Source organism: Sebastes fasciatus, chromosome 20 (genome assembly GCF_043250625.1).
Source record: "Sebastes fasciatus isolate fSebFas1 chromosome 20, fSebFas1.pri, whole genome shotgun sequence".
Taxonomy (NCBI): Eukaryota; Metazoa; Chordata; class Actinopteri; order Perciformes; family Sebastidae; genus Sebastes; species Sebastes fasciatus.
In genome coordinates this window covers 15,667,979-15,684,625 of record NC_133814.1, presented here as the reverse complement: position 1 = coordinate 15,684,625, position 16,647 = coordinate 15,667,979, and the positions used below count along the sequence as shown (strand labels likewise).

The following is a 16,647-nucleotide window of genomic DNA, read 5'->3' as shown; positions in this document are numbered from 1 at the left end:
ATATATGCAGGTTGAGATTTAAATAAATATATAAAAGACATATACTTTTGTGAATTCAAAGACAAAAGTTGTTTGTCTCTATTTTCCTGTAACTTCTATAATATTATGTTCATAAAAGAACACATTAAGAACATGAAAGGAAACGTGTATATGTATCTTTCAGGACCTTCGCCTCCCAGAGTTTTTTTCTCGTAAATTTGCCACTTTAATCTCAGAAAAAATGTCCACGTTTTTTTTCTCGGAAATTTATGACATTAATCTCAGAAATTTTTCTCGGAATATTACCCCCATCACCGGACTCCGTACTTTTAGTTTTTTTACCTATAAAAGCCCTAATATGCCGTCGTAAAAATCAGTAGACATAGTAACATTGTGTCATAATGTTAATTATCACTATTGAATATTAAGGTTAAAAATAACTGCATGTCGTCACATTGTTGTTTTTCATTCCACGTGTTTCAGACAGGTTAGAGTGCATTTATTTAAAAGATTTATTAAATCTCCTCTAGATTTGAGAACATGCTGTTTTGTTGTTTCGTGAGCCTGTGTGAGGTCTTCTTTTTTAATTTAATCTCTATAAAAAGCCACAGATGATTGAGGCTCTGGCCGAAGAACCGCCTGTGCAAGTACTAGTAATGAGTCACTGTTGGCTCTCAAATATCTAATCAAGCTTTTTTGACATATTAATTGAATAGCACCATTTCCATCAATTTGAATGTTTTGCTGTGTACACCCTCAGCAGAACTATAACAATTTGAAAGAATGAAACGGGGCTCTCTGACACACTCTTTTTCTAAACCTGTCATATAGATGAGTCATTGATTCCCCAAGGCGTTGATTCAAAGCGTCTTCAACTGAATTTTTTCCCCACTTGTTCGCTTGTACAATGCTATCAACCTCTCCAGACCTCGTCTGAATTTTGCCAATTAATAGCCAGACTAATGAATACTTAATTAAATTCAGTGTGAGTGAGGGTGGGGGGTCTGGACACAGAAGAATATCAGAGTTCATTACTACACCAAGGACAAATTCCTATTCAGGATTGAGACCACCAGAAAACTCAACGTTCTCATAGAGTTGACCCTAAACAGGCACACAGTTTTATTAGAGGGATAATGTGAGATAATTGGAAAGTGCTTTAACTGTCTAGTGTACTTGAACAATCATAAAAAAAAGAGTTACTTCCTAGTATCATAGCATTTTATTTTTATTTTTGGTGAAGCTTCACTTCTGTTTTCTGGGTAATTGACTGTTCGCTTAGCTTAGCCCTTAGTTACTGTTGCTACGCCTCTGAAGCTTTCCATTCCCTCATGGCTAATATGCAGTTTACAATGATAACGGTAGCAGATTTACCGCGTTATATTTTTAATCAGGGCTGCACAATTAATCAAAATGTTATCAAAATGGCACTATGGCCTACTGCGATTTTCAAATCACAGGAGGCGCAATATTTGTTAAAGGTGAAATGTGTCAAAATACCATTTTTAAATTGAATATTGTGGAGTTGCAGAGATGTCGTGGTCTACACATCATATTCTACAGACTTATAAAAACATCTTTGTTTGGTACAGATCCCCGCTTAAATCTCACTATAATCATTTTAATATAATTTAATAATAATGATTTTAAAAATGATAATTCCCTCTAATATCGCAAATCATACCACAGTCAAAATAATCACAAATAGATATTTTTTCAAAACCACTCAGCCCTATTCTGAGTCATTTTTTAAACAGAAATCCAAATCTTGACATGTTTGCCATGTTGAGTTACAGTTGCTAACCATTTTGAGTTCACCATTTCTATTTATTTGAAACCTTCGCAGACATCAAGTGTTGAATGTCACAGAACATCCAGCAAATTCATTTTAGTTTTAGTTTTTTTTTACCATCTAGAGTGTATTACTTCTGTATGAAATTGTTTGTATGTTTGTGCACATGCAGAGCCATATTTATTGAACTTCAGAGAAGAAGTGCAAAAGGAAGGGCAGGTCATGAGGCCGATCATCATCACAAACCGCTTGATGTGCTTAGTAATCTGGTGCACAATTAGATCCTAATGTAGCACACTTTAAGCTCATCACAAATCCAATACCAATCAGTGATGTCCTTGGCGCTAAAATGGTGGCCTGTTTAGATATTGATCAGACACGCGCGTTGCTGATGAAAGTATGGCGCGGAGTTGTTTTACAATATTGATTAGTGGGGAACAAGAGAGACTTTCCGTAGACATTGCATGCCAGCTTCGCCGTAGGCCGCGCTCCGCTGATGCTCTGGTGTGTTTTCGGCATACAGGATAGCTTTACATGTTTTCCTGCGAGTCCTTTATTATTATTAACGGCTGAAATTTAATGAAATTGTCTTTTCAATTTCATTAGAAATGCAATGGGTTTGAGAGTTTTTATATTTATCATGTATATAAAATGTAAATAATGTATGTTCTATAATGTATTCATGTATTATTATTTCATTCGAGCCTATTTCTCACTCCTTTCTCTATCTATAGTTTGTATGATTTGCTCTATGTTCAGCTCATCTGTCATCTGTATTTGATGTTACAGCAACTGATGAGAGAGCGGCAGCAGATGGCCAGTCGTCCGTTCGCCTCTGTCGCGGTTGCGCTGGATTCCAGAGGAGAAGAAACGGAACTGTTGCAGCCTGTGGCTGATGTGAGTCCTGCTTGCTTCCCTACACACACACACACACACATACATTGTTATCAAATGTATGCCAATGCAATGTATGCAATAAAAGGGAGTTGCAGTGTAGCCATAGCTGCATTCCTGTAACATCTTGCAGGGAGTCTTTCACACTAAAACTGTTAATTTCTTTCATTTAGATTATTGTAATGTCCACTTTCCAAATTTCACCATCACACGTTTTCATCTAAAAACGAACTCCTGACAAGCACCAAAAAGTTTGAGCTTGTAACATCTTGTCATCTTTTGCACGGGCGTCTGATACAATCAATCTTAGATTTGTAAGTGCTTCTACTGACATACATACAATAGTTTTGTAGTGCCACATAATTGGACCTTATCGTGATTTACTCAACCAGCAATATGTCAGCCTTTTATCCCCCACTCCCCCACATCAATAAGAAATGTGCCAGTGATGGTCCTTCTTTCTTCCAATGTCCCTCTTCTTTATATGAATTGTCCTCTGCAATCAGGACTGCAGACTTGCTGGCATTTTTTCAATCGATGTTATAAATCTTTTAAGCGAAGTGATGTCATGATGCCAATTTTTTAAAAGATTCATATCGATTTTTCAAAAGTTAAAAAAAAAAAGGTTTTATGGTAGTTTTAATGCTCTCGCAAAGAAAAGGTGGTCATTACTTTGAAAAGCAATTGGAAAGGGGGTTGCTCTGATATTAAAATAATGACGTCAGTGGAACATTTTATTATTGTTCCTTATCCTACAGTGTGCATGTTTTAATTCCTAATTTGTCCTCCCAGTTTGTTAACTGCTGCATGGTGATTAATTTGTTGCTACCTCACCTCTTTATTTCTATGACGTGAACACCTCCCATGCAAAAATAGAAAGTAGAGAAGTTGTCTGGCGCTAAGTACAGTCTAGGGCTCTATGACACATTGCGATAAAAGCATAGCTTAGAGCAATATGGGGGAGCTACATCCTCAAATTGACATCAGAGGACCAGCAGTGTTTCCTCAGCTAGAGCCACCTCTGTGTCACCTGCCGCTGAGAGAAATAAAATCACTGTGGCAACCGGTAAAGAGGCACTACATTAGCTTTTAATGTATAGTGCTGAGTGGTACTCACTGTGCATTAGGGTGTTGTAAAGGGCAATGTAAAGAGCAAAAGAGGAGAAAAACAATGCTTCTTAGCTCTCTGAGTGCACTTTTTGAGTTGCACTTTTAAAAGCAGTGAGGTACAGTCTGAGTCTGAACGGTTTGGAGACGACTTCTTTGCCTCGATTGCATTCTGCGGCTCATGTTAGCGCAGTTTCACCAGCGTGTCGGAGAACTACGGTGACCTTCAGGTAACGTAAAAACGTGAAAATCTCTCTCTAGAGCCAGTGTTTGGTTTGTCCGTTCTGGGCTACTGTAGAAACATGGCAGACTCTGTGAAAAAAAACGCTCCCTATGTAGATATTAAGGCTCATTCTAAGCTAACGAAAACACAACAATTCTTAGTTTCAGGTGATTATACACTAATGAAAACATAGTTATGAATATTATATTCCATTTCTGATAATAGATCCCCCCCAAAAATGTTACACACTGTTCCTTTAAGGCAAAGACTTTGCATCCACTGGAGAGCATTGCTGTAAACAATATCCCAAGCTGTTTTGGAAACGATAACTGGATAACACAATCTTCAGTCTTCTGTTTCTTGACCCTTTCAAGATGCAGAATGAACCTATAAATGCTCGACTCTCAATTTCACTTAGATATCCGTACAGCTTTTAAGGAAGTTGCTATAAAAGTTTTGTTATGGGAAACACCTGAGAAAACCCGATTTACACGCCTGTGTCCTAAATTCATTTCACAGACATTTGTATGCTGTATGCTTTTTCAGTAGCACCTAAAACTCATTCTAATTCATCAAGCAGCTCTTAATTAAGTGTTCCTTGGTTATATTTTTCCAGTAGCTTCTGGTGGCGCAGAAATTGTCTCAAATGACATTCAACGGTGTGTGATGCCAGCGTTACCGTAGGCACGGTGTTGATTCCAGATGTGCGGTAGCCAAATAGAACATGAATATCTTATGTACCTCCTGAAAGGTCATAAAGCATATTACCTCGCAGGGAAACCAAAGCAAAACACACATTTCTCTGTTGAAAATGTGTGGTTTTTTTTCAGATGTCAAGCAGTTGCTGCAGCAGTGTGGTAGTTTGCTTACTATAATACATTAATGATTTTACTTTATTTTATGTTTCCAGCTGTTAAAATGATTTGCATTAAGGAGCTATGTCTATAACTGATATCTAACTATAAAGCTAGGAATCTCTGTCTGTCCGTATGTCCTTAGAATGTCTTGAGAACCGTTCGTCCGATTGACTTCACACTTGGCGGGTGTATTGCTCAAGGGAGTGCAGCGTCAAATGTGATGCAATTTGGCCAGATGTTGGCACTATAACAATGAACTTGAATCCACATTGATTAGTTTTTATTTCAGCATTCTACTCATGTTTGTCTGGGCGGACTGGAGTTAAATATTAATTTCAAATAAGTTTTTTTGAATCGACCCGTTCCAGACGGGCACGTGCTACTAACAGGCACTGCACTAGTATCTGTATATATGGAAGCATATAGTCATATTCAGCCTGTGCCAGATTTTTAAATATGTCAGTGTGTATTTTGGACTCATCCCATAAAGAAAATCAACATGGTTTCAAATGTGCAAATGCATATGTTGGACCACATACAGCTCAATCACACGCCTTGGCTCCAGCTGAAGGTGAACCATTTGAAACCAGCCTAATTCTCTTTTATAAAGGTTAATTGGTCAGCATCTGGCTCCACTTAGCTATTGTTGATTTCAAAGAGGACACTGATGTCACGTTAGCATCACTGGTTTCCTATTTGTTTCACCAGCTCTGTTTGTACCCAGTCTCGTTCACTGAGTTAGAGCAGACAAGACAAATTGTATAGATAATGTAAGCATAACTACAGGGGCACGTTATGATCAGTGAAGAAGTCTGAGGTTTTCCTTGAAGTTTTCTATTTCAGCGACAAAGTTTCAAGCAGATTTTTAGACTATCACAACCACACTAATAGATGACGCAGCTTGCACAGGAAACAAGACGCATAGCACCAAAATGACCCCTCACACCCGTTCCAACACATGAAAAAACATTTTAAGACCGTATTCTCCGATTGTACTGTCGGCTCTGATCTCACTGCATTAATTATTACCAGCTATTTGTCACTAAGACCCTCCAGCTGGTCTGAGAGAAAAATCGCAACAGCCCTCGTGCCTATTTCCTCCATTTTTTGGTTTGGTTTAAACCCCCAAGAGACGGACGTTGCTTTTAGTGACCGAGATGGCAGCAGCTGTTGGACAGAGAGCCAACCGGGGCCTAAACACCGCGGGCCGAGGTCTCCGTGTCACAGATGTCTCTATTCAGTATGGCCGGCATTCAACATATGGAACCGCTAACGGACAGCTAGTATGATGGATGACACCTGTCAGCAGGGGAAAAGGAAAGCAGATACATTGTGTGTGTGTGATTATGAATGACCATAATACAGCTTGATTAATGCATCATAGAACTGTGTAAACCTTCTTTGGAAGATATGAAAATGGAGGCAGCAATTTAAAAAAAGACTTTATTAAAAAAAAGAAAAAAAAAGAAAGGCAACCCTATGATTGAAATGGAATGAAATGATTTATTAATGTTTTTGTTTTCCTATTGCATTTTGTGAATATTTTTCCGTTATCCCAGATTAATATGAGCATTTCACAGAGAAAATGAGAGAGAGCAGGCAGAAAGAAAGGTGCTATTATTGCTGCCTTTCACACGAACAAGAATTTGTTGTTTATGCTTTTATTTACGGCAAAAAATCCCAGCGTTGGTTTTGGGCGGTAATTAAGTAGTTCCGTGTCGTAGCAAAAATGCACAATGTAATAATGTAATTACTCCAGGGATAGTCATCATTTGGTCATTTAATTGAAAGACAGCATTGCAAGAAAGCATTATTTGCCACTAAATTGCAAGAATTCAATTGCTTTTTATTGATAATAATACTAGTGATATCAACTTTGTGTCCGAGGTGTAAATATAGAAATATATTCAGATTAACAGTGCAGTAAGGCAGTGTAAACACAGCCAGTAATAGCTATGGAGAGTAAAGAAGTATTTAGAGTTCATGGGTTTATCCAGTGACTGGTGCCGTGTAGAGCCCTGATTCATGCATTTTATTGCACCAGTCACTGGGTCTGTACAGGGTCAACCCGTTCTCACTCTTCAGCTGCAGCTTCATCAGTGCCCCTTGGCATCCGATACCAACGCACCGAGGCACCCTTTAGCGTCCGTATGAGACGCACCGGGCTTTTGACCAACTCCTATGGAAACCCAAAACTGCATCATTATTAGGCGGTCTGAACAACTGACGGTTGGACGGGTCAAACTAACACAGGACGTGTCCCGTGTGAAAACAAAATCAACGATGACTTATTTTACAGCAGTCTTGTTATGCAACTTCCGTACTTTGTTAACGACATTTACGTAATTTTACATGACAAACGTACTTATTTTAACCCAAACCACAATGTTTTCCTAAACCTAACCAAGTACTTTTATTGCCTAAAGCTGCCTTCACCTGATAAGAAATATGCTCTTCACTCACGGTGAGGTATGGCGCATATAGCCATGCAGAGGCAAAGTGCAGCGCAGGTATAATATGCCTTCAAAAAGTGCACAAGGAAAGCCATTCACTGTTTCTGGGGTCAAAGTTGAAATAGTTTGAATTTCGAGCGATGTGCGACGCCAGGGATAGCTCAGCAAGTCGATCGGCACCGCTCTCCCCATATAGGAAAACAATGGCACAGCCAGCTTAGAGTGATTTTACTGTGATCATGAGCAGCTTAAACCTAACAAAGTCGTTTTTGGTGCATAAGTAGTAGTAGTAGTAACCTTAGAACTAAGTAATTTCTACATTGGAAGTTTATTTTTGAAAAGAGACTGTATGCATGTAATGAGCGGAAACTGACATGCCGTCCCTGACGCATCCAAGACTGATGCTAGAGCGTCACAGTTTGAAGCGTACAGTAGGGCCACTGACCAAACGGTGGATGAGTTGGGAGTGAGAACGTGTTGACAGGGTAACAGGCGTAAGCAAAGACATTTAAACAGAGTCCATAGCTTGTCTGGCGACTGGTTCATGGTGCTGTAGAACGAAAGCTGTGTGCAACAAAGACAGTAAACAAACATGTATCAAAGTGTCTGATTGAATATGAGCTAAACATAAAACCATTTTCATATGTTATGTTTCAAGGCAATCCATCCAATAGTTGTTGAGATATTTCCGTGCTTGTTGCGCTAGAGGAAAACGTTGGGAGATAAGTATTTCATGATGACCTTTGAGTGATTAATGTAAAGATTGAGACAGTATTTCTACATATACACGACAGCAGCTTCTGTTACACGTTTTCACAAACCACAATTTTGCCTCCGTGTTATTAATTTGTTTTGAACAGCTGTAATGATGTTTCACCCAGTGGTCCATGTAAGCATAGCTTGCAGTGGAATCTGCCTTAATCAAAACTCTGCATACTGTCGTTTAAATTAGCTTCCTTGCATGAATATGGCTCATATATATAGCTATTCATTAGCAGGATCACTTGAATGGTCATGAAATGGCTGGCAGTTTAATTGGCCTTGTATGTCAGTAATGTAATTTGGGCCTCTCCATCATGAATGTAGCAGAAAAGATGCATGAGAATATTGTGTTCTGATCATGTGGCCTAATTGGGTTGAGTGACAATGCACATAAACAGTCTCTAGCCTGCCTGCGATACAGAAACATGTCTCTTGTATACAGTTTGAAGTTCAGCCTCCTTGCGTTTGCGGTTCACATGGTGCCTATGAAGGCTTTGAATCCATGTAGTATAATTGTCGATTCAAGGCAATTTGACTTGATGTACAGTTGTAAAGATACTTAGACTTGAAGGTACCTTACCTTACAGTTGATCCAGGGTTGCATGGAAATTAGTTTTACAGCTAGGGGGCTTTCACACCTAACCTCTTTGGTTCCGTTAAAACGGGGTTCTGCAACCTGCGGCTCTAGGGCCACATGTGGCTCTTTAGCCCCTCTCCAGTGGCACCCTGTGGATTTAAAAAAAAAAAAAAAAAAAATTAATAGAAATGAATAATTTTTTATTTTGTTTACATTTTCATTTGTATTTCTCATTGTCGTAGGTCTATGGTACGACGGAGTGTTAGGGCCACAATAAATCTGAGATTTTGAGAATAAAGTCATAATATTAAGAGAATAAAGTTGTAATATTAAGAGAATAAAGTCATAATATTAAGAGAATAAAGTCATAGGTTTAAGAGAAAAAAGTCATAATATTATAAAGTAATAATTTTACGTGTTATTTTCTTTTTTTCTCGTAAAGTTATGACTTTATTCTCGTTATATTACGACTTTTTTTTCCGTAAACTTATGACTTTTTCACGTAACGTTATGACTTTTTTCTCATAATGTTATGACTTTATTCTCGTTATATTACGATGATTTTTGCATGATTTTTGCATGATTTCAAAAGTTAAACTACTAAAAAAATCCATCAGCTGATCCTGAAATCTGTTCAGGAAGCGATCTGTATTCAAGGCCATGTATATAAGCACGTCAGTGTATGTATTTTCCCTAATTAATAGGTCAAAAGCTGTTAAAGCTGCTGTGCTTGTATCCGACTCTGTACTTTGTCAGTTCATTAACTCCATTAAAAAAGTGTGCGACAGCGACCCCCCACCCAGGACGCCGATCGGGTGCATGTCCGTGCGCTCCCAGAGGACGACAAAATTGTCCTATCAACGAGTTACCTGTCAGTCTGTAGAACTTCATGTTTCCTATGGTTTGTTTGTAAAAAAAAAAAGTCAGTGTGAACAGGAACCAGAACTAAAATGCATCATTTTTTTCTCCTTGGTCCGGACCAAAGAAACCCAACTACAGGTGTGAAAGCACCTGAAACATATAGTGAAAAGGGTAGAAATCAGACCCTGTAATGCGCACACTCAAGTAAAAACCGTATAAATGTTGGGCTTCTTAGAAACACTTCAACAACTGATTAACAATTAGAGTTTGTGTCTGTCACATTTAATGTACTTTCTCTTTGTACTTTGGTTCACCTTTGTCCTGCTCTCCATTCTCCTCATCTTCCTGTCCTTCTGTATTAGTTCCAGCTGATTAGTTGTACAGCAGGCAAATGAAAAAATAACCCAGGCCCAATGTTGACGGCTTTCATAACCTCTGCAAATTATTAGAATTCTACAAAGAGGTTTCTTCTTTTGGATGAAGGACAAATCCAGCACCTCTCCGAATCAACATTCAATAGTCTCTGCCAGTTGATCTTTTAAGAAGTTTTCAAGATTTATTTGCTCAAAATGTTCTCTTCTTATGTCGCTTCATTATATTTAAATGGCTTTTCAAAGCCTTCGGTGTCAGTGAGTAAATAAGAACATACTGTAATTGTGAACTATGGCATTTCAAATGGCAAACTTTAATTGGAAGTTGCATGAAAAATGACACTGAATGCTTCATATGATTCCACTTAAAGGACTCTGAAATGTATGCATCGCACATCAACATCCAGTGGAACACATCAATACATCTCCCTCCTGATTCTCTCATGTTTTAATGCATGTGTTTGTGCATCCCTGTTTTTTTCTGCCATTGCTGACTCTCATCTCTATTTTAAATTCAGCCAGACAACATAGGAAAAAAAAGAGTAAATTCTACTTAGACGTGTTATTATTTCCCAATTTCTATCCCCCGTCGTCCAAAACATGCTGTGAAACCCCTGACATTCATTATCAGGATGACATGTTTTTCACGCTTGAGACAAGCAGTTTTGGCCATTAACTGAGAGGGGAGGTCATTGCCTCAACACGTGGAACCGTCTGACAGGAACACACACACACACACACACACACACACACACACACACGCACTAAAGGGTTTTTGTTGTGTGACCAATCAAACCATTTGTCTCAGGAGGAGGGTGTCTCGTCTTAAAAAGCATCTAATATCAGTGACTGTTGGTCTGCTGGACCTCAACTATCAAGACTTGTGTGACTGATTTCAAGCTGCGTTGGCAAAGATCCCATTCAAGTCAATAAAGTACTCCTATCATGCATTTTGTCTCTCACATCACTATCTCTATCTCTATCACGTATTACTATTACTGGTGTTGTCTGTGCAGGAAACACAATACAACTATTTTTACTCTAAAATCCAAATAAACTAGTGAACATGTTTGTGTTTTTGGCAACTGTTGTAGCACTCAAGATCTCGATACCGGTCTCCAGACCATTTTTTGAAGGTCTCGTCTCAAAATCGTCCATATTTTTACTTGGTCTTGTCTCGCTCTCAGACAAAGAGGACTCAGGATTTTATTTCAAGACCGGTCAAGACCACAACTGCGGGGATATCACTAATTTGTCTGGGAATTATCTGATTTATGTGTTAACATCATTACTGTGACTGCTCATAGAAAACAAAGGAAAATTCCCACACATAAAAAGATTCATCTCTGCAATAAGTTTTGATTATTTTAGCGAGACATTTCTTATGGTACACTTATACATGTACGTACACAGATACATACAGTAGATATGGCAAAAAAAGAGGTGATTGAAGGGGAATTTTCATTTGTTTTCTGTGGCTTTCTTATGTTTTTTTTTTTATGGTTTTTCAGATCGATTTGATGATTGCCTATGGTAATCAACCCCTCAAAGTCTTGTTTCTTTCTTCGCTGTCCTGAAATTGTGTTTAAAATGTTGTTTTTTCTGCTGTATTTCTCTTCTCAGGGAGCACCTAAACCCATTGCGATGGAGCCGTGTTCCGGAGGGAAAGCTGCTGTGTTGACTGTCCTCATGCGTCTGCCCTCTGGGCTCTCAGACTTACCTCCACCAGGACAGTCAGGTAACAAACACACATAAACAATCATCATTTCAGTTAATATATATATTGTTTTAATGTCTATATGGTGAAGTGTGGTGAAACAATAAAAACTAATCTGCTTTATTCTGATAAATGTTGATCAGGTTTTGGTTGCAACTGTTCCTGTGCCGGCGTCTCAATTAATGACATCAGTAAATATATTCATGAACATGTTACCTAGCAGCCCAGAGCGTATGAATAACACACAACTTTGTGTTGTTGTTGGGTCTTCTATGATGTTTTGAACACCTGAAATTCAATAAAGTCATAAAAACATACTGTATAATATAAAAAATACACTCAGTATATATCACAGAGCAAACGGCACATTTGCAGATCAAATAAATGAAAACAACCCTGCTCTTATTCCTTGATGTTACTACTGAAAATGTAGTTCCAATCCTCACAGGAAGAAAAAAAAAAGTTTTACTCTTGGAAGCTGCAATATATTCTACATAAAATTGGATGTTTGAAATATTACAGTCAGACCTGTAATATCCGTTTTTTTTTTTTTAACTGAACAAAGCAATTTGTTTGAAATTGCCTGTGTTTCACCACCCTCACATCTTTCTCTCACTTTCTCTTCCTTCTGTAGGAATCATCGTTGCCAGTGCGCTGATAGACATTTCACAGCAGAAACCAGATTTTAAGGACAAGTCCATGGGTTTAAAGAGCCGAAAAGCCCTTCCTCCGGCACACCAAGGCACCTGCGTCTGAGTCTCTCAACCCGTCAATCCATTTGGGTCCCCTTTTTTTACACCATCTGAGGTCATATTGTTTCAATAAGGCCGCTGCTCCCAGCTGAAGGCCTTTTTCAGAGACAAGACATGGCTACATGTAGAAGATGACATTCGGCTGCTACCACTCAAGAGTCCACAAGAGCACAACACTGCTTTACCTTTTTCCTGCTCCCCTTCGCTCTAATCTGCATAAATCAACTCTCTGGTCACAGGAATTTTTTCTTTTATCCAATCTCTGGAGCAACTTTTCCTCCAAACCTACTGGGCCCAAGTCTCTTTCCTTTCAGCTTTGGCAGCAGTCATCACGGCTTAAACTGCGCTGAGGAGGAAACCTGCCTGATCATCAAGTGACATCAGAGACAGATGAATCAGAGGGATCTGCACCTATTGACGCTTCGGCCGTGAATAATTTGTGACACGTCATCGTCCATTTGCTCAGCATGAGAAGGTGTCTGTACATTAGGTTATATCAGACTGATTTCCCTCACACCGTGTTGGGAAAAACAAGAGATGATTTAAAAAAAAATATGGCTGGTAGATATCCAGCATGTGCTGCCTATGAGGTTTTGTTCTTTTTTGCTTGCCAACAAGTGGTATTCTCTGGTGCTAAAGCATTTAGTTCTTATGCTAAAGCCTTTGCTGTATGGACTGAAATCATTCTGCCTTTTAGCGCTATAGGCCAGGACTCTTTTTAACACCCCTGCGACCACATAGATAGTGTTTTGACAACTAGAGTATTTTGTCACACCACTTTGCCAACTACCATTCAAATGCTCTGTTTTAGCATTTTTACTGTACATACGTATCCTCCACCCAGCTGAAGCTAAAGTCTGTATTTTTTTTTGTGGAATACATGTACAAAAAATGCTGCAGAGACTGCAATCACTACCAGCGGCATGTGGGTGACGACTGCAAAACCGGAGGAGGCGTGAACAAAACCCATCAAGTCATCAAACTAAAAGCATGGAAAAACTCCAAAAGATGCATTTTCATTAGCAAACTGGAAGTTTCATTTGTTACAAAAAATCTTTTTCAGTGTGCAGAGAAACACTGAAGATCTGGTTTGATTCTTTTCTGTAGTTTTGTTATTGTGTCATTTTGCTGTGCAACTTGGACATTAAGTTTTTGAACTTGGATCGGTGTGGATTCGGAGTAAGACGTCTGCTTGATAAAGTTCGACCGGGGACATCGTGCTCCTCTGGCGGTTTACTAGTTTGTTTTGTACGTTTTTTTAAATGGCCCTCTGACGCTTTATTTCCATCTTTGAGTACAAGGAGTTGCGTTACCCTTTTTTATAATGCCTTGGCTTTCCATGGACGGAGGGGGCATGTTGATCTGCAGAATTTTAAAAAGCTGTCGACCTGTTTTTAGCCCCGACCTCCCCTCCCCCCACCCTGAGCTGTACAGTGTCTTGTTGGAACAAATGTGAGTCTTTGTCACTCTTATCTCTTGAGAATTTCATGTGTTCGTCAGGTTTTTATGACAGAACGGCAAGAGATTATCATTTATTTTAGGCCTTGTCACCCTGTTACTATTAATTATATCTATGATAAATTGTAAGTCTTTTGCTACACTTGTGAAAAAGAGCATTTTCTGTTAATATTTTTTGTTTTGATATTTAACAGATTCCTGTGTAATAGCATTTAACTTGATTTTTATCGTTGACTTAAGTCGGTTGTTTTAATGTCAGCTCCTTTTTGAATCGTGCATCTTTTTTAAGGACTGTATGGGCATTGTCTTGCTTTTTCGTTTGCAAAGTGGTCGTTCCGATGCATTTCACGAGGATAAGTATGCCAGCTAATGTGTTTTATTTTGTGTTTTGTAGAGTAATCCTATAACAGTGTCATTACACAGGAATCGGGGTCTCACTGTACCGTGAAAAAAAGATGATAAACTGCATATCAGTAATCTTCAGTGTATTTTAAAGATGGACAACATGCCAGAAAATAAAAAAAAAAACAAGACCTGAAAATCTTTTGTGCATCTGAGTCTTTTCATATACTGTATAGTACATTGAATTCTACGCTTCTGCCCGCCTGGTGTTTTTGTCTCTGAAGCTTAAACCTACAATTTGTGATTGTGTTTTGGTGCATGGTGTTCAACACTGGTTGATTGCCTCAGCCAAAGATAATTATTCCCCCTGAAAGTGTCTGAGAGAAAAACCAAAACACAGACCGGTTGTATTTTGTGTCTGTGCAAGTACAGTGAATGCAAGCAATTGATAATGAAAGTTGCAAAAGAAAAACTTTTCTACTTAGTAAGTAACTGTCTATTTTTTTTTTTTAAATGTGTATGAATGTATGTGGTGAAATCATTTCTTGGCTGGTACTTTCATAATTTTTTTATTTAAAGGGAACCATCTTGACAGCTTTTTTTTTTTTTTTAACATAATTGACTCCAAGCTCGAAGAATTAATTAAAATACTCGCACTGATGAATTAAAATATTGACACATCAATAAACCCTCTTTGTAAGCCATTTATCATCTGATCTGTATTGTTACATTTCTGATAACAGGCAGAATTAATCAAAAAAAGGTTAAGTTGAAGCTAACGTTTGCCGCTGAAAGAAGAACTATTATGCTTGCTGGAAATAACAACCTGGGAAAAGCTGCTCTGATTGATCAGCTGGCCCACTCTGTTGTGATTGGTCAACCGTACCTACGTAATTCTTCGGACTCTGCTCCAGCTCCGCTCTAACTAGCCTTTTTTGAGGGAGTGCCAAATTAGCCACTTGGCAAGGTATTATGCAATGTCTTAACTTGGTGACATCACAATGTTACGGAAGAAAAGGCGGGACTTCAAGCGATGCGTTTCAGGCAGTTCAGGAGCAACTTCCCTTTGGCATGGACTTTGGGCTTTGTAACTTTGCAGACCTTTTAACATGCACAAAAAAACGATATAACACACTAAAGGAAAGGTAAAAAAGCACAAAAGTATAATAGGTCATCTTTAATATTCAGCAAGCATGCAGTCAGAACAAGCAAACAAATGCAAAGAGTCAAAAAGGAAAAGGTAGGTTGATTAAAGGAATTCATTATAAAAACTAAATTACCAATTCGTTTTAATTTCACCTGAAAGATGCACCTTATAGGCTAAACATGTGACAGGAAAGAGCATGCCGCATTAGCCCCTTTAAAGATCAGCCTGATATTAAAGAGGTTTGTCCTTCAACACCTTTCAGAGTGCGTCAGCGGTGTGCATTTGAACAAGGATGTAAAGAAAAAAGGGGATTTCGCCTGCCAAAGAGCCACTCCAGATAATCCTCACTTATACTCAACTGTATACTTATTAGCCGCAGGTGCTCTTGGAGAAAAGCCACCATAGTACCCTAAAGGAGTGTTAGTATATTAGAATGCTGTTGATGTTGGCAAGAAACCTGAGAATATAAACCCATTTAATGCTACTGTATATATGAAGGGCACATGTATAATGTACTGTTTGTGTCCTTTATAAAGATTTTCTACTCCTATTTCTGATTTGTCAGTGGGGTTGCGTACCGCATTGCCAATAAAACACATTGCTTTTAACTCTCTTTTAACTACCAAGCACGCATTTGGAAAAACAGAGCTCTTTGACCTTAACTCGTCCCCTCAGTTTATCTGTTAAAAGACAATCTACCTGCCCTGCTGTGTGCTCATCTAGCACGTTAAAGGGAGGCGACAGCTCTGGAGGTGACAGGTGGTCTTAGGGCTTCATTGTGCTTTGCAATTTTCTGGCGCTTGTGGCTGCCAGTCCTACTTGTGAAGTGCTGTGTGACTCCCCTGATTCCTCCCCTGCTGTTTTAGTGCCGTCGACAATAGGCACGTCTTCGAAATAGGTACATTAGTGCTGTTTTTGCCATTTGTGCAGCAGCCAATATAGTCGCATAATGAATAATGAATGATGAATAAAAGAAACACTGTACAAACAAAATTGATAGCTACAGAGGAAAATGTAGAGACATGAATCCCAAACTATAATTGTATGTAAATGGATGCTAAAGCTTCAGAACATGACTGAGGATTTATAACAGATATATGAAGCTCATATACTATACTACTATACTATGACAGTTCTCTTTACAGATATAATGCAGCGCACCCTGTATGTTATCTACATTTGTATATTGTAGACATTGACCAAATTGAATGAATGAATGAATGAATGACTTTATTTCGAACATAAAAATAAATAAAAACAGATACAAAATAATAACAAACAAAACAAGAGTAATAGTGTCCGAAAAGGAGTAGGTACGTAGAAGTAAGACTTATATTTCCCTATACCTCTCTCTC

The 16,647-nt window shown here is 38.5% G+C and overlaps 1 protein-coding gene across 2 annotated transcripts in view; it reads left to right on the top strand.

Annotated features, from left to right (window-relative positions):
• The window catches only part of atrnl1b (attractin-like 1b), a 76,244-nt gene extending 61,900 nt beyond the window's left edge, over window positions 1-14,344 (top strand). For both annotated transcript variants that reach the window (XM_074620980.1, XM_074620979.1), the window contains 3 exons: window positions 2,561-2,668; window positions 11,500-11,614; window positions 12,228-14,344. In XM_074620980.1, coding sequence (XP_074477081.1) covers window positions 2,561-2,668; window positions 11,500-11,614; window positions 12,228-12,349 — 345 coding nt within the window. In that variant the 3' untranslated portion in view covers window positions 12,350-14,344. The remainder of the gene's footprint in view (window positions 1-2,560; window positions 2,669-11,499; window positions 11,615-12,227) is intronic.
• Window positions 14,345-16,647: the final 2,303 nt, after the last annotated feature.